The sequence below is a fragment of the Akebia trifoliata genome, chromosome 16, assembly GCF_017979445.1.
Source record: "Akebia trifoliata isolate Shusen 1 chromosome 16, ASM1797944v1, whole genome shotgun sequence".
Taxonomy (NCBI): domain Eukaryota; kingdom Viridiplantae; phylum Streptophyta; class Magnoliopsida; order Ranunculales; family Lardizabalaceae; genus Akebia; species Akebia trifoliata.
Window position 1 is genome coordinate 829,274 of NC_141390.1, and position 23,611 is coordinate 852,884.

General features: G+C 34.6%; 1 protein-coding gene across 1 annotated transcript; it reads right to left on the reverse strand.

The window, feature by feature from the left end:
• Window positions 1-744: 744 nt before the first annotated feature.
• Window positions 745-21,997, reverse strand: LOC147382148 (L-arabinokinase-like). The gene is given in 30 exon segments (XM_086428055.1): window positions 745-1,340; window positions 1,343-1,366; window positions 2,837-3,050; window positions 5,292-5,363; window positions 5,703-5,868; window positions 6,105-6,323; window positions 6,846-6,922; window positions 7,015-7,110; window positions 7,222-7,265; window positions 8,014-8,101; window positions 9,704-9,785; window positions 9,860-9,990; window positions 10,253-10,378; window positions 10,719-10,802; window positions 11,060-11,228; window positions 11,332-11,507; window positions 12,197-12,253; window positions 12,608-12,727; window positions 12,838-12,947; window positions 13,025-13,127; window positions 13,239-13,292; window positions 14,317-14,379; window positions 14,471-14,538; window positions 14,643-14,700; window positions 15,709-15,775; window positions 16,582-16,658; window positions 17,000-17,083; window positions 17,317-17,385; window positions 19,616-19,723; window positions 21,750-21,997. Coding segments are annotated over 30 exon segments (3,168 nt in total). The 5' UTR covers window positions 21,855-21,997; the 3' UTR covers window positions 745-1,083.
• Window positions 21,998-23,611: the final 1,614 nt, after the last annotated feature.

Below are 23,611 nucleotides of genomic sequence, written 5' to 3' on the forward strand. Positions count from 1 at the left end.
TTACCAATTTAAAAGATTCTTTCAGGTTAGTTCATTTATGCATTTCCTTCTCAGGAAAAAAAAAATTATACAAGTTGTCGAAGACAATTATCTCAACTCTCGATTCAGTATAGCGCGGGAGAATTATTATTATTTGCCTTATTGCTTAATGCTTTTTCGGTCATACTGAAAAGAGAACTTCCGGGATTCTTGTGAAAAGTTACAGGCCCACACATATGGTTGGGGAAACAAAAATGACCCAAACTGATACGTGGACTGGGATTCGAGGTAACTATCTCTTCTTCGTACTTGCTTTCTCACTAATTAGTTCACAGTCGAGTAATACCATTATCAATATCTTCGCCAATTGTCTAATTTAGACATATATCAAAATTAAAAAAAATTAAAAAAAATTAAAAATTGTGTAGCTTAGACTATTTAATTCAATAGTAATGTAATGGCTGCAATATTGTCATGTGCTCAGCATCATCAAAGCCTTGTACCAAAATTCTAGGGTCAGTTATTCTGATTCACTCGTATTAATGTGGATTGCCAGTGTTGCTTATTGTCCCTTACCTTATGAAACAGATAGTAGAATGCGGTCTCAGAACTCAACCCTTATATGTTCATATATTTATTTGGTATTTGTGATTGTGATTCTTTTGATTCCTTTTTATCATTTTTGTTCCTTTCTTTATATTTTTACAAGGAATGGAAGCAAGTGCACATGAATGATTTTCGTAAGATGACCACTGGTTTCATTTTTTTATTCCCGCTAAGCAAGCAAGGTATTAGTTATTAATGGGGGTGAAGATGGGTTCAACGGGATTTGAACCCTAGGTCATGGAAGAGCTAGAAGGGCCTGAATCAAAGCCAAGGGTTGCGACCTATGAATCTTTCAGCAGGGACAAGTTCCTAGGCTGCTCAAGAAATAATTTTCTGAAATGGACACAGCATCATGTGCAAAACATCTCCTCATTCCCTAATTATTAGTGGATCAATTGGCGAAGATATAACCAAGAAGCTCAAGATTGCTACCATATCAAAGAAAATAAGATGGAAAAAAGCTTCAATTATACAAAATACATACATTGCCAGCTGAAGTTAGTTCTTCGGAATGTTTTTCCCTACAATCTTTGCAGGTGTAATATGCAGAAGATTTCCAGGCTTACCAGGAACTACGTCGTAGATCATAACAATCCCAAGGTCATTGTCAATCTTGACAATCTTTAACTTTTGAATCTTGGTTTTAGTTCTGCACATCCTCCCAGGCATCTTCTTCCCTTTGTACACGTCCTGGTGTTGTTCCAGCACCAATCCCAACGCTCTGCAACTCTTGGAACCGTGACTCATCAGCCCCACCGAAAATTGTGCCTTTTGATTCCACCTATAGGAAAAAGGTCCATGAAACAATAAGGTCAATCCATCCTATTACAGTTCAACAAAAGTCGTCCCAAGAAAAGTTGGAAATATGATGCTAGTGTTCTCTGGTCCACATCAATGCAAGCTGTCCGTGAACTTGTAACACACGATTCCAATCCAGATTACAATCCTGGTCAAATTGAATGTGAAAAATTCACATTCAGTCAGAAGGTACAATGTTTCTACTGAAGCTTTGCTAACTTAATTATTTGCAGATAACTAAGAATTTCACCATCAAATTGTTAAATCTGACATCGATAGATCTAATGTACCCACTGTGAATCGGTCATAAAAAATGTATCCAGTGGGAATACCTTGTAAGCTAAAGGTTTCTTAAAATAGAGATATTCAAAGAAGACTCAACAATGTGGCTAAGGACAATGGAATTGTCGAGAACGAAATTAGCGCTAATAAAGTGAAGAACTATTTTTTATTTTATTGAGGATAAGGTCTTCATATTCAATAGTGATTGCTGAACCAGCGACCCATTAATACTCACCTCACCCCCTCTCCAAGTAAAGGAGTTTAGAGCTTGTGTAAAAGGGCAAACATTCCCTTGAGAAAGGAGGGATATACAACACAAATAAGGCTCATTATCCACACCACAAAGACCGGAAACCCATGATACACAGATAGGTTAATGACACCATGAAGTAAGACTGAATGAGATTAGTCCTTGTGCTAGAACTCTTCTCAAGGATTCTTGAACTCATTCTCCCAAACAAGGTGTCATCTCCATGTTCTCCCCACTATCTCACTTCGGACCTTCTGCTTTCTCTTTTTTTTTTTTTATGAGTAAAGATATTAGTGCTTAACATTAACAAAAAACCTAACTAATTACAAACCGAGTTCCCTCTAAAAAGATCTCCCCCCCCCCCAAAAAAAAAAAAAATCTCTAGCTACACCTACACCAATAGAACCAAAAAACCCACAATACTAATTAGCACTTTTTTGAAAGAATAGTCATTCCCTTCGAATAACCTGCTGTTCTCACTTAGTGCACGCACGCACCACGTCACTCCTCTAGCAAAGCATCACACACACAAACCATACACTTCACCAAATTCTTGAGTCCCTTGTCCACTAATGAACATGCATTAGTTAAACAAATTTCCTTTGTGGGAATGGCAGAATACAGTCTAGGAACAACCAACCATTGAAAACACATACTTATCCCTAAATACATTGATTGTGGAAATTTATGAATTTAGGTGGAAAAAAAATTATGGGTTTTCATTGGTATAGAAGTAAAAAAAAATGCACCACTATTAGCATAAAATTCAAGCTATAATGCCAAATTTTCATTCAAATTGAGAAGAAAAAAATGCACCATTATTAGTATAAAATTCAAGCTAATGCCAACTAAATCCAAATTTCGTACTAAATCTTATAGAAATCAAAAAACCAAAAAGATAAAAATAAACGAAAAACAGACCTTGGAAGCCCTTGCCAATGGTAGTCCCGGATACATCCACAATATCACATTCTTTGAAAATTTCTTCAATTAGAAGGTGCTGATTCGGCTCAAACCCATCAACGGAAGTAAGACAAAACTCCTGGAGATGTCTCATTGGAATTGCGGAGATCTTATTGAGATGCCCAATCTTGGGCTTGGTGAGCTTCTTGTCCCTAACCCTACGATACCTGACCTGTACAGCATTGTAGCCATCAGTGGACCTGTTCTTGATCTGAGTCACAATGTATTCTTCTCTGAACCCGACAACAGTAACAGGAACAACTTTCCCTTCTGGTTCAAAGTAGGTCATCATCCCGAATTTTGAACCCATAACTCTAATTCCTGCTTCCATGCTCATCATCTTCAAGAAGATTGTTGGTTTGGGAGAGATGAAAAGAGGGAATGGAGAGAAGTGTAATGAGGACTCATTCTGAGAAGGGTAAGTCAGGCAGGTGTTCGAGCAAGTTATTAAATGGAGAATCTTCCTTTGGTGATGGCTATAGGTGGAGCTGAAGGTTTTGCATTGTGGTGTTAATAGCCCATTTATCAAGGTAATGGTCCATTTTATGTTGATCTCACCATGTACAAGGACCTACTTGTACACTACTTACTGAACTTTTTTTTTCTTTTCTTTTCCATGAAAGACAATGCATCATGAATAATTCAAATAAATCACAATTTGCAAATCCTATTCCTTAATTATGAATTTTGAGTATGTGGTGAAGATCTATTTGCTATTAATCAAATTTGCTTTATTTCTCTTTTAATTTTCTTTTATTACCTTCCCCTTGGGGATAGTTTTATGGCTTTTCTCTAGGTCTGGAAGATTAGAAATGTTATTTACAAGATTCTTTTCTTTTAAGTGTAGCCATTTACTTGAAATATTTTTGAAAAGGGTCTACATACCACAAAGGTGAAATATTTATGAAGAAAATATTGGGATCCATGATGAGATCACCCAAATTCTCCCTTCCATACTTCCTTTATGTTTAGCAGATTTGATATAACTGATAATAATTGAGGTCAATCCCATATTTTGCTTGCCCAACTAAAGTGCAATAACATATTTTCCTCAATTATTAATACCGACAGAAAATAATACAAAGGTATTTTTAAAAAAATTAAATAATGTGGATTTGCGTCTCTAATTATAATAGTAAATGCTCCGTCAAGGATTGCAAAACTGCATAATGCATGCATTTCCATGGTTTGATAAAAAACCACTATATTCACATCCAATTAAAAGAGTTAGGAGAGACACACAGCACACACCCTCATTCTTCTGATATAAAAATATCCCAATTTTTGACCTCCCAAAAAGTACCCAAAAAAAAAAATTCTTAACTTGTCACTCATCATCAGCATGAAGTACATTGATGTGGCAATATCAGTTCTCCTGTGGGTATGAGTATTTTTACAAGTACGGATATTATGGAGAGTTCTACGATCAACATTATAGCTCCTTAAATAAGAATAATAAAAATATTTATTTAATTAAAAGGGCAAAAGCCAACCCCAAAAACCCCAATTAAGATGGGATTTTCCTTACTAATTTTTTTTTTTTTTTGGGATGTAGTAATAGTATTTACCTAACTACATAGAAACAATAGTTATAATGCAATCAAATTTCATAAATTACTTCCATCAATGAAATACCTGTAGTCCTATACTAACTTTGGTTGGGAGGGAAAAAACGAAATTAGTTGGGAGGGAACCGGCGTCGAATTTTCAGATATCCGAACATTCCAGCACCAGGAGACGAGCCCTCGAAAACAAACGGCAAATATCCAGTTGCATCTTTGTATCTCTCCTGAATCTGAAGATTCAAAAAAAGTTAACAGGAAAAAAGTAAATAATAGGAGAAATAAAGGAATCACATATTAGAAGTGTTTTATAAGCTATTTAAATTGAGTAAACATAATTTAGATCAATTGAAATGAATAAATTATTTCCTATTTTATGCTTTTTGTTCATTTATGGCCAAGGTTCTACGCAAATTACCTCTAAAATTTGTTCACTGCTTCGTAGACAGTTCCTTCCAACCACACAAACTGTTCCGCCGGAGCCTCCCCCAGTAATTTTTGCCCCAAACAACGTCCCATTTTCGGATTTAGATAATTTACTGTGTTGCACTTCTTGCACCAATTTTACTAGCCTGTCTGTTCCATCCGAGCCAAGTCCACAAGCACTATAACTATAATGGCACTGTGATAAAAGGGTATGCACGTAATGAGAAGGATTTTTTTTTTCTCTACTGTAAAAGTCATACATATATATACATCTTGAAATTTAGGGGTGAGTCCGTTAAAATTTTGCATCAGTTCTTCTGTTGATATATTACATTGTTTTATTAGCCGAAAAAAAGAAAAAAAAGATGCATCTTGAAAACAAATTTTGGGAGCAATAGCCAAAAGCACTTAAAAACGGTAAGTACCTGATACATGAGTTCTCCAAGAGCTGAAAGTTGATCATTTGAGGACTCAGATGTTAGCAGTGCTTTAAAGGCCTGTTCATCAAGTAAAGCACAGTGGCAAGTTCTGATCAGTTTATTACAGAGAACAAGAAGACATTAACACTATATAAAAAGATGGGCTACACACTCGTCATGGAGACAAGCTAGTACAAGTTGCAGCAATTCTATTCTTTTCTATAGGGTTTCAATTCTTAGTTGTTTTCACGCTCCTCTTGAGTACCATTCCTTAACAATTATGGAATTTAATGGGCAATTTCCCATTTTAAATTACGTTTTCCTATTTATAGAATTTCTATTTGACACAATTTTCTTTGGTCAAGTGAATCTTTCTTTCTAACACATAGCCCACCCCCATCAGATTGATTGACTAACCTTGACACGGAAGTTTTCATAGATAGGATGTCTAGCAGATGCTCTTACTGCATAGTTGCGCTTGTGATCAATTACTGTCACTGAATCATTGTGATCAAGGTACTGCTTCGAGAATGTCTCACCAAGCATGGTTTCTGGAAGCCCCTTTGCATAAGCAGCTTCATATCTGTGTTAGGTAAGACAAAAATAAATAAAAATTAAGCCATTTCAAAATGTCCAACATCGAAATGAAATAATATTGTAGAATGGATGTGTTAGCCAATCAATAAATATGTGAAATGTCAGAAAGGAAGGTGGCATCCCAACTCATAAACCCTAGACGGGTCACATGTGACCCGCCACCAAACATAGGTATTAATTACCTGATTACTAAAGGAAAGTATATCAATAAAAGGACCTTACCTGTGTGGCGAGAGGTTGCATAGGTAATCTAGTGAAGCTTCAGCTTCAAGGAGTTCAGTGCCTTCCTCTTCAAATTCATCAGAATTTATTCCACTCACTTGCGGGAGAGGATTAGCAATTGACAACGAACAGGGTAAAATTGCAGATGCCATAGACTTTATCATCTTCCGACCCATGAAGGTACCTATTCGCACAGATCCATAGTCTGCACCACCAACACTGCAATTGATGCAAATTAAGGAGGGAAAAAACGTGGTCCATTCATCAATATGACTTTTCAAAGAAAATCTATAATAAAAAAAAAAAAATCTAGTTTGATGGTTTATGAGAGCTTTGCCAATCATGAAAATTTAACAGGAATAAGCTGATAATAATTTCTCATGGAACATAGATTTAGATGATCTACAAGGATAATTTTAAATTTCATCAATGAAGACGTGAGACGGAAGAAGACTTGTTTTGAGCTTCTTTTGCATAAATACTTTTATATTAACATTCTAGATAACAATTGAAATAAGATAGCAGATAGAGAAATAAAGTAGTTTTGAGGAGAAACCATGAGCTAAAGTGAATAATGATAGTTTGACAAGGAAAAAAGAATAAGAGGTTTAGAATGAATAGAAGTGGGACTGAGACATTAAGCACTTCACTCTTATGGAATGTTGCATTAAACGTTGAGGTTGTGGTTCAAGTCCAGCTTGTCCAACAAAAAAAACAAAAAACAAAAAATAGAGCGCATACCTATGTCGAATTCCAGAGTCAATACCCCAAAACCTAAGATGCGTAGGGATGTTCACCAGTCCTATTACTTCAGCCGGCTTCAAGGAATGTAAATACAATTCTATGTTAGTAATGTTACAAGACTTCAATGTCTGGAATCGACTTCAACTCACTAGCAGATGCTTTATACCTGGCAAATCATAGCAAGAAGTTTGTTGGCTTCACCACATGCTGATGTCATCTGGTCCATCACACCACATGGAGCTCCAACAATGTGATTCTCCACCTGTCAAATATTTGCCAACAGTAAGATGAGACAAACACAAGCATGACTTTAAAAGTTACTCTACGAAACAGAGAAATACTATTCAGCAACGAATTGAGCATATAACCATGCCTTTTGACAGAGCAAAGCAAGATCCCTTGGGGTGATCTTCAACCCTGCAGATTAGAAGAAACTGCCAACTCAGTTATTTTGTCAGAAGTGGAAATGCTCTTACGTTGTAATTTAAAATCAGTAGAAAATAGAATATGGGATTAGTTGTTAAACTTTGTCAAATAATTACAGATTACATGGTAGTTTCCAAAAATACTTTTGATACACTTGCACGCACTTTTAAGTTTACCACATCCCGTGAGAAATATGGCATATAGAAATAAAGACAAAATCAAGCTTTCAGCATGGACATGTGCAAGAAAATACCATATGTATATGGAGAATCTGGGCACCAGTAAAATGTAAATACCATATGTCATCCAAAAATTAGGCAATCATTGATATGCAAATACAATGTCTTCAAGTAGAATCTGAGAAGTAAAATGCTCCATTTTGGGTTTAGGACCCTTCAATGAGTTATTTAAGAACTTGGGTGGATAACCTCTATCGGTGTGCAATTATTTGAATTTGTGCACTTAAGAGACATAATATTGTGTCTTCAACTAACAAAATTTGTCAAGAGACATAATTTTCATATTATTAACATATCAATTACATTTACACAAGTCCTTCAATTGACTAAACTAAATTCCATAGTTCACGTGGACCTATACTAGCAAATATTAATTGTAAGAACCCAAGACTCTATCTGGAATAACAATAAAAGACTATTCTATGAAAAATATGATATGCAATGAAATATAGTATTGAAGACAACCAAGTTTCAGGCTAAAAGTAGAAAAATATAGCAACCATGCGCAGCAGCAATGGCCGACATGCTAGCAACCTCCACCGCTGCAGAAGAAGATACGCCTTTGCCTTCTGGAACCGCAGAAGAAACCTGAAAGTTCATACTTATAATCATAAATCTATTATGGAAACCAGTGAGTACTGTAATCTAAGGAACCAAATTTAAGACAAATAAACCCAACAAGAAACAAATCAAATGTAAAGCAATCACCAATGCAATTCTCTATTCTAGACTAGAGATCTAAACAACTGCATTAGGAGAGAAATACCATAAGAATACTTTTTCTTCAAAGTGAAACTAGCCTACTAAATGGACAGCTCATATTCGTATGGGTAATTTGGGTAGATTCCATAGATCTATTTCATACTGTTTGGTGCTTTCCGAGTTCCGTACTATCTCTAGAGAAAGCATGTTATGGAGTTGGACACCCTTATCCGTTCCTTGGGGCATTTGGTTGAAAGAGGGAAAAAACTGAAATTTAAGGGAAGGAACATGGTAAAAGTGAACAGAATTAACATCTTAGGCTTTCTGTTTTCATTATTTATTATTATTATTTTTTTGGGTGCCAACTTTGGTGTCTTTTTCAAAGACTTTAGGTGGGCACTTAATATGTGAAAACAAAGGGCAAGGGTATACTTTTGTTGTTCTGTTTCCTCTAACATAATAGGCAGAACCTCTGCACCACCTTTTTATTTATTGTTTGATTAAATCTTTACAACTATCCACACACACATTCCCACTAAAACTCAAGCTTGACACTTGTTAAAACTCAAACAATTTCAGAAAATACATAAAGAACTTGTCATTTAGTAAGTGGGATGCCGCCTACAAGGGAGTTAACATTTAATAATCACTACCAACTATATAACATGCAATGCCAATATCACATCTTACTTATTTGCTCAGTGCAAGAGAAGTAATAGTATTCCAGAAGATTGATGTCTAATGGTACATATCAAACTGAAAAAGCATGATATATTTAACATAAATAGTTGCAGGATTCATTTTATTTTATAACCTACCATATATTTTTGAACAATATTGATTATCAGAAATATTGCATTTGATGAATGTTTCTATTTGTTTCAATGACCTAAATATTCCCTTTTATTAAGGTGCAATGCCATAGACTCTTGTTGACACATCCCTTTTTTTATTTTCTTATTGCAAAACATTGATTTAACAACATTCATAGTTCATGAATTCTACAATTTCCAGTAGAAATTTTTACATATCATAATAGATCTCATCACATTTTTCATTATTATTCTTATTACTGTAAGAAATGGCTAGATCTAAGTTTTATATATATATATGGTTCAGGATCCCTTGACTCCTAAAAATGAGTCATGAAAAAAACACATAATCCCAACCCTTTAAACACAAAATCCAATGGTTGAGACTAATCCTTGGGGTAAGTATCTCCGAGATTTGTGCTATGAAAATACTCATAAATCTCAACCATTGGATTTTGTGTTTGAAGGGTTGGGATCATGTGTTTTTTTCATGAGTCATTCTTAGGAGTCAATGGATCCCGACCACATATAAATATATATTTGTATTGCCGACTCAGGTTAATACGGTGCCATAATTACTTGAATAGGGTAGAGAATAAACTGAATAAAAAAAAGGAATAAGAAGTTCAAAAAATGAAAATAACATCAAATTCTGGATATACAAGAGGTGAATTACCAGTAAGCTGATACTGTCGTTGAAGCGCACACCCAATTCGGTCATTAAAACAAGAATCGTTCCTGCAACATATGCTGCCCACCTAAAATGGAATACATGTTAATAATAAGCAGTTGAACACAAAATTACAACCAAATAAAATGAAGAATGACCTACTTCTGGGATGGATCTTGTGCAAAGTATCTGTTTGCCTTTTCATATGACATTGGCTGATCACCATCCATGAAATCAGTCAAGTCCATGTCAAAGGTTGGTCCACGATTACTCAATTCTGATCCATATGATACCTGAAAAGGCAAGTCGTGAAAACAAGAAAAGATGAAATCAACTACTTCCATGGTTTTGCACTGGTTTGAACATTGTTGATAAATATGTGCAAAGGATGCACTTGTCCATAGTTCAATTACATTATAGATTAGTGATGACTTACTCAAAGTGACATTCTTCAGAGAATGAAAACGACCTATTTTACTAGATTAAAAATCATTAATAGAAAATCTCAATATATCACATAAACAGAGAATTGATTTAACCAGGCTGATGACGTACAATTTGCAGTACAGGGATGGATTCATTTCCTTCTGCTGGTTGCCGAGCCTGGGCATGTTTCCATAGCTTTTGCTTGCTTGGATGAGTCCTCTGAACAGCAACATGACAGGCTTCTCTAATAGGCATCTGCATGAAAAGTTACGTTAGCAATAAAATTACCAAAAGAACTATTTTTTCTAAAATAAAATGACATGAAAAAATTTCAAATCGAAGTAACATCATTAGTCAGGGTTTAGCTTCCCTCTATTTGTAGTCAGGGATTTCCACATTTTCTATTGAGGTTTTTGATATCTATGCTTTGTACTGCTAGTACTGTCTAATATAACATTTATTCTTATATTGATAAGAAAGAAATAGAAGCAAATTTCTTTTCCGTTAGCAACTCGGGAAAAAAATTCATTTGTAGATAATAACAAAGTTCTGAGAACGATAGCATATAAAGAAGCCAACAAAAGGAGAAATAGACCTGCAAAACAAGGCTTCCCGAATAGTCTGCAATCCCTCCCATTACATCCAACCTCCCAGGAGCTCTTGCTACAAAGATTTCATCCTGCAAGAAATGATATCCAATAATGAGAACTACAATTATAGCTAGAGCTTCATGCACTAAATGTAAGAGCTAGTTTCAATCAATCACTAAGTATACATTCTACGTTTATAAATTATCTTATAGGGTGTTAACTATATGTAGAATTCCTCGATCAAGTAAGTTCAAAGTTAAATCAAGTCTTGCCCACAGTTAAATAAAGAGAAAATTAACCAATGTAGGATAAAAATTGCAAACAGAACCACATGACAAAGACAGACCTCCCAGGTAAAGAGCCCAGCAGCAGCAACACGTTCCCTCAGTTTACGCTTCTTAGCGTTCTTTCCCAAATCATGTTCAGTGTCTAGTCTTGCCAAGCTGTTTAGGAAACCCATTGTATCTGAAAGACCTTGAAGATCTCCATGAAGAATCTCAAAGTCTTCAACACATCTAGCAAAAGAAAAACAGAAGGAAGATATCAAGAAAAGTGCATACATTCGTAAGCTTATGAACTTACAGATTCTTTAGGAATAAAAAAGAAATCGAAACTCACGACTTTGCAAGAGAGCTTTTCTCATTTATTTCAACACTCGGCAATGCAGTTCGAAGACTGAGTTCTGTTTCAGCAGTGGCATACCATTCTGGGATATCAGCATCTCTACCAGGGGCCCTTTGTAGTTGATACCCAAGTACTATGGCATCACGCAATCTCCTTGCCCCACTAATAAACTGCATTTTAGAAAAAGAAAAAAAAAAGGACATAAGTTAGTTACGTATTCAACAACAGGAAATAACCCATTTGGAGCATATCAGTAAACAAATGAGCTCATTTTATTGTGTCTTTGTGAAATTGAAAAACAACTTTGAATTTACTTGGTTTGGAATTTTCTAGAGCTTTACCATTTCGGTAGGTTAAAAAAGTATATCAACTTTGAATGACTTGTTTATTAATTATTCAATATTTGAATGCTTACATATTTATAATAAAACAATGTCTGGCCCAAGTAAAAAGAAGTCAGTGTGTCCCGTAAGTTTCTAATGAATCAAGCTCAGAAAGAGTAAATAAAAGGGTGGGTAGGGTGAAAATTGCTTATTCCTCCATCCAATTTTGTCTGAAGAGTATTACACATGCAATTAGATTACCATAAACAGTAACTACCAGAAGTAATATCATATTATAAAAAGAAGAATTCCACATCACAATGGATCAAAGTAGATAAAGATCATAACATTCTGGATGAAATAGAACATTATTCTTTGTCTCTAACAGCCACAAAGTTGCAATGTACATTTCAAATCACCAACTAAAAGACGCACACAGTATAGGGTAAAGTTAATTTTTGAAGGAAAACCAATGCTATAATCTTGATAATTGTTTCTATGGAGCAAATGAAACAAGATATAGGCACTGTGTTTACCTTATCTGAAGCATAATTCTTTCCGATAGCCGTATCCTGTAGTATGCGAGCAGACACCTGAAGAGCAGGATGAAACAAGGCCTTTGTAAAGCAAAATTTCTTGTTACAAAAGATATGAACGTATATCACATCAAATGAATTTTTTTTAATGTATATCACAATTATATCCCTCGTTTCATTCCCATTATATTGATTATTTCTTCACTTTCTGTAAAATTATTTCAATCAAGATGAAAGCTATCACTAGAAGTACTTAGTTAACAATTGTGACAGTTTCAATAGAAAACCTAAGAGGGTCTATATAAAATGAAACACGAATGCTCAACTCCTCCACAAGTGCAGAATAACCACAAAAATAAACTACAAAATTTACATAAAAAGGAATAAAAAAAAGAAGATGACGACGCATACCTCACCACCATTAATGCCACCCTCATAGCATGGTTTCAGACTAATTGCACGTTGAAGGTAAGGTGTCCAGTGTCCAGTGAGCAAATCCCTCCTAATCATCTCAACACCACCTTGGTAAAACTGTTTAAACAAAATATATATTACCTTGTCAAGGCTCAGATGCATTTTAAACACTTCAAAATCATTGAAGTGAAGAACAAGTGCACATAAAATATCACAAAAAATTGTACCTCAAGCATATTTCTTAAGAATGGCTCTTCATTGAAATAATCTCTGCGTACAAAGACAAATGGTAACTTGTATGCTAGAGCTTCACTGACTGTGCCATACCCAATTTTTCCTGAAATGAATTTCATGGTTAAGTATCAAAACACTTCAGAAAAGTTTCAACTCCTAACAACAATCTCATTACAGTACCTAGCATGCAGTCGGATGCTGCCATCAGATCAGGTGTGTACACATCTTTTGCAAGTCTTATGAAGTTTGGAGGAAGCTCTTGACTATCTGATGCGCCACAGACCTACATCATATGAACAATATGTATATTTCCAGCAACACAATGCCATGACTATTATAATTAGTCTACAAAAAAAGATAATACAGTTGAGAACTTAGGTCTGACAAAGCATACCAGGCACAGCCAACCTGTAGGTAGATACTCTGCCTTTAACTTCCAGCCTGCAGGCTGCAAGTGATAAAGGACAGCATAAAAACATAATTAATACAAATGACAGATACTAATATTTGTTTCATGTAATGATGTCCATATTAATATAAACTTTGTAGCCCCCAAGGGTTGGTGAGATGGCCACGATCATGCCTCAAGAAACGGAGGTCTTGAGGATTAATCTGGTGCTCTAAGAGGCCTTAAAAGCTTGGTTAAAAAAAAAAATTGTATAAACTTTGAAAAAGAGAGACTCGGAGTTTTCAACTACAATTATGTTAATCAACTTAATAAATAAGTGTATATAAAATGTACTACACTAGCACCTCTTTTAGAAATTATTTTCTATAGAAAAACATTAAAATAAAGTGAGATATTGCCTTACATGCTAGGATGTAGGGAAACATGTATCATTGACGATACCTATGGAGAAAGCAATAAATGGATGCATCTATTATATATTATAGGCCTAATTACTTATAATAACTAATGATTTTTAACAAGTAAATAAATTACAAATAAAATAATTTTTTTGGCATTTATATACGATATTTAAATAATGCCGATAAGATGCTGAAAATAATTTCAGCAAGCAACTATTTGATTTACCACATAATTTAGAACCTTTTTTTTACGGTAATCGGGGGTTTAAGCTGCCCCACTGCAGCTAAAATTAAAAACCAAATCAAGGTTTTTTTAATTTTAGCTGCAGGGGGGCAGTTTAAGGCCCCGATTACCGTCCAAAATAAAAAAGTGCAAATGACAATTTTTTAGAACCTTGGTGATGTGAGCTTTAAGGAAATCAATTTTTTTCATCCATTAATAATTCAATACAAAAGTGCAACTACATTACTTAAGGAGCATGGTACCACAACTTCATAAATTAAACTCGCAAATGATGAAAAACTGAATTGCCAACCACAGCACCTGCTTACTTATTCTTATGAAAAACTGAAAAACTAACATATTCTTATGCATCACACTGACATAGATGCACTCCAACAAAATAGTCATGACTAACAAAACAGGAGAATCAGTATGTCACCTGTCCACCAAAATTGAAAATAACTAGCTTAATATCTTCTCCAATTCCAAGCTCCTTCCTGATCTGCACATAGCGGACATAATCAAGACAAGACACCACATAATTCAATAATTCAAACCATGGAAGAGATTTACTAGATGTGGATGATCCACACCTCAGTTCTGGATTTATGCAACCTCCTCACAACGAGGGGCACATCAATAACATCACGAAAAGCAGGCACTGCAAAGTCAAGACAACTTTCAGATCCAACCATAAAAATTTCATGCACCAAACATATGTAAACACCAAGAAACCATTATATGGATGTGCAGGAACTAACATACTTGGGCAATATCCTGGAAGACGGATTAGGAATTCACAATGTGAATAATCTTCAGCTATCTGTTATAAAAATAAATATTAAAAAAACTAAGTTTAGCATGCATGAATTAGTGTCCATAATCAAGATCAATGTCATAACTTTGTATCTGCAATAGAGATAGAAAAATAATTTTAACTATCATAATAGCTTATGTTTCAATGTTTCATACGGTAAACATAAAAGAAAAAGCTGAATGTCCTTGATGAGAATAACATAGATACTCCTAAGTAACATATAATAGGATAGCTCTTACTAAAAGGCATGCCATTTACAGATCGGAAAGGATAGATTAGTTAGAGATTTGGATTGATTGTGGTTATCTAATCTGTTAGAATTTGTTATTAGTTTCTAATACAAACCCTAATAGGGTCATGTAATCATCATCATGAATAAATCAGATCTCATTATTTTCACAAAAATAAAACACCATGACTCTGTCTTTTCCTCTTTTGTACCAAAAAAATCATAAAACAAGGAGTTCATATTTGCTCTTTGGTGCTTGTTACTAAGGAAAACAAATATCAGGCTGTACGTATGTCCATCATGCAGATACTCTGATCCTACAATTTAGTCCTTGTCGGATATCATAAATATAATTACCATTGTAATCCTAAGCTTAAAAGTATCAGTGATAGCTTCATCACTAAGCATACTATGCTTTCGCAAGATCTCACATTGACCTTTCATCTATGAAATGTCTCTATTATATTTGCAAATTAATAAAATTAGGCACAGAAGAGATATGCAGGGCCAAATCAAACACAAAACAAAAGAAATAAATGATTTATACAAGAAATAAATGATCAAAGAGATTTCAATGTAGTACAAAATCCTGCAGATGAGTAAGCCAAATGAAATCCACACAATGCATATAAAATAGAAGAGAAGAATTGAATAGAAATAACACTTGAAGATAGACAAAAAGAGTATTTTTATCATCAGTGAACAAACTAGCTTCCCAAGGAACCAAACGCCAAATTTCCTAAAATATGTGCAAATTCATTCGGATATAGGAAATGACTAGTCACCTGCCAAACTATTGAACGGTGATGATATCCCGCAGCCATCACATACTCAGCATAGATGAAGTCCCAACTGCAAAAGGAAAATAAATAAATAAATAAAAGAGACTTTCAAGGATATCCAAGCTTTTGATGATATCCCAGCTTTTGATGTAATTTGTGGATACAAACAAAAGTGAATGAGTGATATTAAATTGTTAGCATTAGAAAATAATGATCAAGATAAATACATTGAGATTTCAAAGTCAAAAAGATATAAAGCCTGAAATTAGTTGCATAGAAGAGCTAATAATAGACTACAAAAATCCTCAAGACTGACTGATAATCAGTACATTTACTATCCTCGCCATACTTAGGAATTTAGAACTGCAAATAATCAACTTCAATACTTATGAAAGAAGTTGCATATAAGAATTATTCTCTCCTTTTCCAACAAGCTCTCAAGTTTTCTAATGAGACTAACTTGTAACCAATAGACAAACTATGATGAGAAAAGTATCACTAAAGTATTCAAAACAGAGGCGACAAAAACATGTCCTTCCAGTCAACAAAAAACCTTTTTTTTAAACCTGTTATTAAGCTAAGCCTTAGACATTAAGCCACATGATATTGAAGATGTCTAGGTTAGTTAAAAAGGAAAAAAAGCCTCACCAAAGAAAATGGTGAAGAAAAATGAAAAAAAATTGACATGGTCCCAAAGTCCCAAATGCATCTTTGCAGACACATCTGAGATCAATATGTCTATAAGCCAAGACGTACAGAGAAAGCCCTCAGAATAATTACATGTAACAGTCACACAGCAGATGTTGCACCAAATGACAAAAAGTTCTAAAGAAATAGCAGAGGTGAATCAACTAAATACAAGAGATAGCATGTTACCTGAAGTTGGTGACACAAACAGAGCGAATTCCTGCATCTGCTGCTGCTCGGCACGCAACAGGAACTACATCTGAAACCTGTTTCCATAAAAGTACAAATAGATGTAGCATTATAATAATGCGGACACACCTATTCATGTAGAGTGGGAAGATAATTCCAACAAAAAAGCTAACACATGCATCAAAAACTTTGCACCATCAAATTGAAACATGAGATTATCAACCAAAGGGAATCAAGATGCAAACCCAATAAAAATGGATTAAGTAGTCCGTTTCCCAAATAGTTGGGATATGGCTTTGATGATGATGGTGAAAATGAGGTATGTGATTAATATATATGTATGATGGATTTGATAAAATGACAGACATTGGTTAGATTATAATGCAATAAATTAAGAAAAAAAGAAGCATTCAATTACCACTAAGTCGGCCTTGATGGAGTTCAGCCACTCTACTTCTGTAGCCAATATAGAATCCCGAGGCACCACAGCTGTCTGGGAATACTAGATTAACCATCCCAAAAAAAATCCATGGAACAATATCAGAAAAGAAGACCAGGAGACAGGTTAAGTAAAAAAAAAAAAGCGTAACAATTAACAAGGCAATTATGATCAGCAAATAAAACAATGGCCGCAACAGTTATGCAAGTCAAACTAACATTTGTATTTGGGAAAATGCCATATTATTATTAGACCAAAACCATTTTTCCCTCCCTTATTCCAGTATTAGAGCATACCTTCACCAACGAGGCAAGGCGATCCACAGTTAAAGCATCTGCTTGAACAGCTCCACAATCCAACAAAACCTGTTATCCGTAATATAATTTATTACAACAGAATGAATACTTAACAAATACTAGTTCAAACTATAAATTTTTATTTATATTCTTCACAAAACTTTGACAGTTGTCACCATTGCTGAATTCACTTTCAAGACATAACCCCTCTCTTCTTTGGTTGATTTAGGGATACCCATCACTTATATATGATGTGAAATCAAATAGATTAGTTCACAGGTGTAAACACCCCAATTTGCACAAACCTGTTAAAAAGCCCAAATTTTCTAAATTTCAAGTTGATTTCAATCAAAGGGCTAAGATCCATCAACGAACCCATGTTCCACAATAATTGTCACTTGGCATATTTCTTCATGCATACATGCATCATTTTATATTGTTGCATACCCAAATCTTGTCTCTAATCCACTCCCTAACTTAAACCTACTCCTAACCCACTCCCCCAATCTTAATGTCCAAATCTATTCCTCTAGACTAAGTCAACCCTTATCCAAGTCCAACACCTAAGTCTAGCACCTAGCCCATTCTAAGCCCAATACCCAAGTCCAATAGCAAGCCCACTCCTAAAGCCTAAACCATGCTAGTATCCAACCTTTAAATTCAAGCTCATAATCCATGTCATAACCTAAGAAGCCCAAAGTCCATAGTCTTACACATTTTCCAAAAGTAAACTCATGCCACCTTCTAATTGACCTAATTTCAAATTTATATCATTGACATTGCTTTGTGTGCTATTTACAAATGAACCAAGGTCTACTTTTCACATACCACCCCATCTTTACACATGTCACCCTCTCACTCACCCTCCCAAGAACACCTTTGCTCGCCTCTATTTACCAAAAAATCAAAGACCAAAAATACTTTTAGGATTTTATCTCACAAATTCCACCTTTACCCTCATAAAAATGAAAATTCCAAAAAAGAAACAACCTAAACCTCATGGTATTTCTCTTTGTTTTTAGGGTTGGACCACTTTATCCCCAAAAATTCTCTAAAAACTCTATAAATAGTCTCATTTCCTATGAGTAATTCAAACTCTAAAGCCCCCCTCTCTCAACCTTAAACTCTACCAAAATCACTACTCAACTCCTTCAACCCTCCCTCAACTTTCTTTCAACCTTCAAGTTTCTAAACAAAAACCATCACTCATCTCTTACCTCCAACTCTTCACCTAAACTTTCAACTTACAAGTTCTTCTACTCAAGACAATTCAAGACTATCAAGGGACAAGGTAGGTTTGGATTTAGTTTTATTTTAAGCACTTGCATTTTCTTCTTCTAACCGTCTTTGTTTTTCTTTTTAGAAAATCTTTCGGATGTAATGGAGAATCATCCTCCATCCCGAGTAGGTTGGTCCTCAACCTTGGGTATGGAATGCTTGAGGCGATTCGGTTAAAAGGATGACGGTTAAAACCTTATTAACCCATGCATCATAATGTACACTATGCACACACACCACGCATGCTTGGTCATTATGAAGAAATGTATAACTCTCTTGGTAGGGTTGAAATACTAAGTTTCTATCCAAGTATACATGCATCAAGGTTATGGATCTAAGGAAGCTCCATCCATGGAATCTCTCTAAAATCATAAACCAACATTCCAACTCATATAAAAGGTGATGACTCTAGGGGATATCCTTTTCCATATGGTATTTGTCTACACTAATATTAAATCATTTTTCAAAGAGGTACATTCCCACCATGTACACACACACCCATCTCTTCATGTATCTCATGCATTTTGTTGTTCTTTTCTTTAACGAACATAAAAAATGGCTAAATCAAAAAGGTAATCACCTAACACCTTCCCATCCTCTAACTGAATCTTCTTACCTTGATCTTAGGTAGACCATACCCTTTTCCATGAAGGAGATTCACTATAAGGCTATGAAAAATGATTTACCTAAAAAATTAATTCGGGTGCCCATTCACACCCATTTCCAAAAATGAATGGTGGAGACTCCAAACAATGTAGTACTGAGATTTTATGATAAACGTCTCATGTCTACAACGGTTATTTCTAGCTTTCTTCCGATGTAAGTGACTTGATACAACCCAAACCACCTCTATATTTGGTGTTATAACAGAGAAAAGGCCGTCTATGAAGCCAAAAGTTTCACCAATAATGTCAATGCCAATGGTTAGAAATTTAAAGAAAGTGCTACTCCTTATCAAGTTTAACCCAGTAATAATAATAATAATCATAATAAACTTCCTTGCCAGTAACTTGCAATTGACCTTGCGAATGAAGAGTCTTGGAGATTGTATTTCGGAAGTAAAGACAAATTCAGGAGCACCCGTAACCACATGAACATCATGCCCAGCTAAAATGAGATGACGAACAACCTGCACATGCAACAAACTCAAATATGAACCATTCACATAGCAAAGCTATCAACAAAATATATATAATATATATATATATATATAGGGTCAGGTTCCTTGTACACACATATCTACTCATATATCTACAACATGTTTTGTCCTAGTGGCTAAAAGTTTGGATTGAGCTGATTTTTGGTGAGGATGATCTCTATGATGAGGAGATCATCCTCACCAAAAATCAGCTCAATCCAAAATTTTAAAACCTCGTCAAAAGTGATTTACAAAAATGGACAGTCCACGATTCTTCAACTCATAAATATGGGGTTAGAAGTTTTAGATTAGCTGATTTTTGGTGGGATGATCTCCTCATCATAGAGATCATCCTCACCAAAAATCAGCTTAATCAGAAACTTTTAGCCCACATAGGACAAAACACGTTGTAGATATATGAGTAGATATGTGTACACGGATCCTAATCCATATATATAGATAGGGTTAGGATCCGTAGACACATAAAACTACTCATAAAGCTACACCGTGTTTTGTCTTATATGGGCAAAAAGGTTCCGAATGGGCTGATTTTTTATTAGGATGATCTCTATGGCGAGGAGATCATCCTCACCAAAAATCAGCCCATTCTGAAACTTCTAGCCCCAAGTTTACAAGTTGAAGAATTCTGAATTGTCCATTTTTTGTAAACCACTTTTGATGGGGTTAGAAGTTTTGGAATGGGCTGATTTTTTGCAAGGATTATCCCCTCACCATAGAGATCATCCTCACAAAAAATCAGCTCATTCGAAATCTTTTTGCCCGTATAAGACAAAACACGTTGTAGCTTTATGTGTCTACGGATCCTAACCCATATATATATATGGGTCATGTTCGGCACCTTACACTTTACCCTATGCTTTACCCTACATGTTTTGTCCTACATGAGTTAGAACTTTTGGAATAGGTTGATTTTTGGTGAGGATGATCTCTATGGTGAGGAGATCATCCTCACCAAAAATCAGCCCATTCCAAAACTTCTAACCCCATCAAAAATGGTTTACAAAAAATGGACGGTCCATGATTTTTCAACTTGTAAACATGGGGCTAGAAATTTCGAAATGGGTTGATTTTTGGTGAGGAGGATCTTCTAACCATAGTGATCATCCTCACCAAAAATCAGCCCATTCCAAAACTTCTAACCCATGTAGGACAAAACACGTAGGGTAAAGTGTAGGGTAAAGCATAGGGTGTTGAACATTTCCCTATATATATATAAAGTGTAGGGTGTTGAACATTTCCCATATATATATATATATATATATATACATATATAAGGTCCCGTTCAGCACCAAACATTTTAGCCAACCATTTTTGTCCTACATGGGTTAGAAGTTTTGGAATGGGCTGATTTTTGGTGAGGATGATCTCTACGGTGAGGAGATCGTCCTCACCAAAAATCAGCCCATTCCAAAACTTCTAGCCCCATGTTTACAAGTTGAAAAATCGTGGACCATCCATTTTTTGTAAATCATTTTTTATGGGGTTAGAAGTTTTGGAATGGGCTGATTTTTGGTGATGATGATCTCCTCACTGTAAAGATTATCCTCACCAAAAATCAGCCCATTCCAAAACTTCTAACCCATGTTTTGAAAAATGTTTTGCCCAAATGTTTGGTGCTGAACATGTCCCATATATATATATATATATAATGAAGTTCTTGCATTACAATCACAAATTTACAGTTGTCAAATAAATATGCTAAAAATAATATAATTGGCATTCAATTCAAAATCATCATCACTATAACACTAAGAGTTTAAAAAAATACAATTTTCCAGAAAAATCCACCAAAATCATTGCAAACACGTCCAGTTAACACCAAGTACAACATTTAAAAAACAAAAAAACAAAAAATTGAGTTCTCACATATCTATGTTTTAAGCTCAAAACTAAACCAATCAATCACCAAAATAATCCCAATTAATCTCAAAACATCACAAACAAACAAAAAAGAGTATAAAAAAAATGATTTTTTTTATTTATTTAATGTTTTTACCTCTACAACGCGAGTGGCGTGGCCGAAACCATGACCAGTTATGTAATATGCGAAGATGAGATGTTTTGGTGAGGCAAAGACATGATCCTCTTCGTCGATCCTCATTTTCTTTCTTGAAATCGAGAATAACCACACACACAAAAACAAGGAGCAAAAGAGCAGATAAAAACCCTTGTCAGTATCGAAGAACAAGGAATTAATATAGTACAGAAGATGAAGGATTTAATATATTGAGGAGAAATAAATTATGAGTAATGCTGGGGTGACACATTCTCACAATTCTGATGTGACTTATCACGTCACCCACTTAATCAATCAGCAGCCACGTCATCTTTCATTAAAAAAAATTAAAAACTTAAGTAAAAGTTAAAAGACGCCTTTTCGTCTCCTTTTTTTAATCTCTTTTTCTTTTGTGGAACCTCAAGACAAATAAGTCATCTCCTATCTTCTTCTCTTCTCTCCTCGTTTTTTGGATTGAAGTTTAATCGAATTAGGTGAATTCGAATCCATCTTCTTTTTTAGTAAGGTGCGACTCTATTATATTGACTGAATCATAAAAAACAGGAAAGGGATTCATTCTTCTTCTTCACCAAGGTGGGGCACTACTAGATTGAACAAATCCTAAAAATAACAAAAGGGATTCATTCATTCTTCTTCAAAATCACTCAATCTCATCTCCATCAATGGCGTCTCTCCCCTAGATCATCATCACCTATTTTTTCCTTTAAGACACAATTCAATTTGGATTTTGATGAGCTCCAAAATGTGATGTATCTTGTATTATTAGAGTTAAGGTTCTAAGCCTTGAAACGGGTTATACTTGTTTGTTGAGATAATTATGTTGGCATTAAAAAAAAAATGGTAGAATAAGATCCATAATCCAAGTTTCTTGAATAAGTATGACTGGGGGATTAGATAGCTCAATTCATTGGATTCTTTTGTTTCTTTATTTAAAGAGATACTAAGTTAAAACAAAGTTAAAAAATTCATATGTTTGAATTAATTGATCTAAGAAATAAGTTATATTTAGTTATTGAGATAATTATGATGGTGTTTTTTTTATATATATAAAACAAAATTGGTAGAATATGATTCATAATTGTAATTACTTGAATAATTATTATAGTGGGATTAGATTGTTCAATACCTTGGATTCTGTTGTTTCTCTATTTAGAGATGTTTTGAGTAAAAATAGAGTTCAACAAAATATTTATAATGGTAATTGAATGAGAAGTTAATACTTAATCTAAGAAATGAGTTATATTTGTTTGTTGAGATAATTATGTTGGTGTTTTAAAAAGAAATATTGATAGAAAAAGATTCATAGTTCTAATTTCTTGATTAGATTGCTCAATTCCTTATTCTTTTATTTCTCTATTTGGGTAATTGTGTCATGTTTTTATTGTTGTTATATGTAGAGGCCATGAATTATCATATTTTGGCCAAAAGAGATTTCAAAACTAATGAACTTGTTAATTAATTGATGCAGGTGATGATCCAAGAGATGTGAAGGCTTGGCTGATGGTGTGGGCACAAGCAGCGGCTCTAGTCTCTACCTCTCATCTTGTCAACTAACCCATCTTCACAAGTTAACTAACTTCTTTAATGTCATAATGATCTCTCGAGTCACATATAAACATATCAACTTCATCAAACGCTTGAAGCCATACAAACACTTGAAATCCTTTCTCCATCGTTGTACAATGTATTGAGACAAAAGCTTTGTGACATCATTATTATCATGAACACATATTGCATGGTTGTATAAAATACCTCGAAACTCAAATAAGCGACATATGCATTACACCTCTACTTTTTCTGCATTGAAAAAAAAACTACCAATTTCTTCACGATGAGCTCAT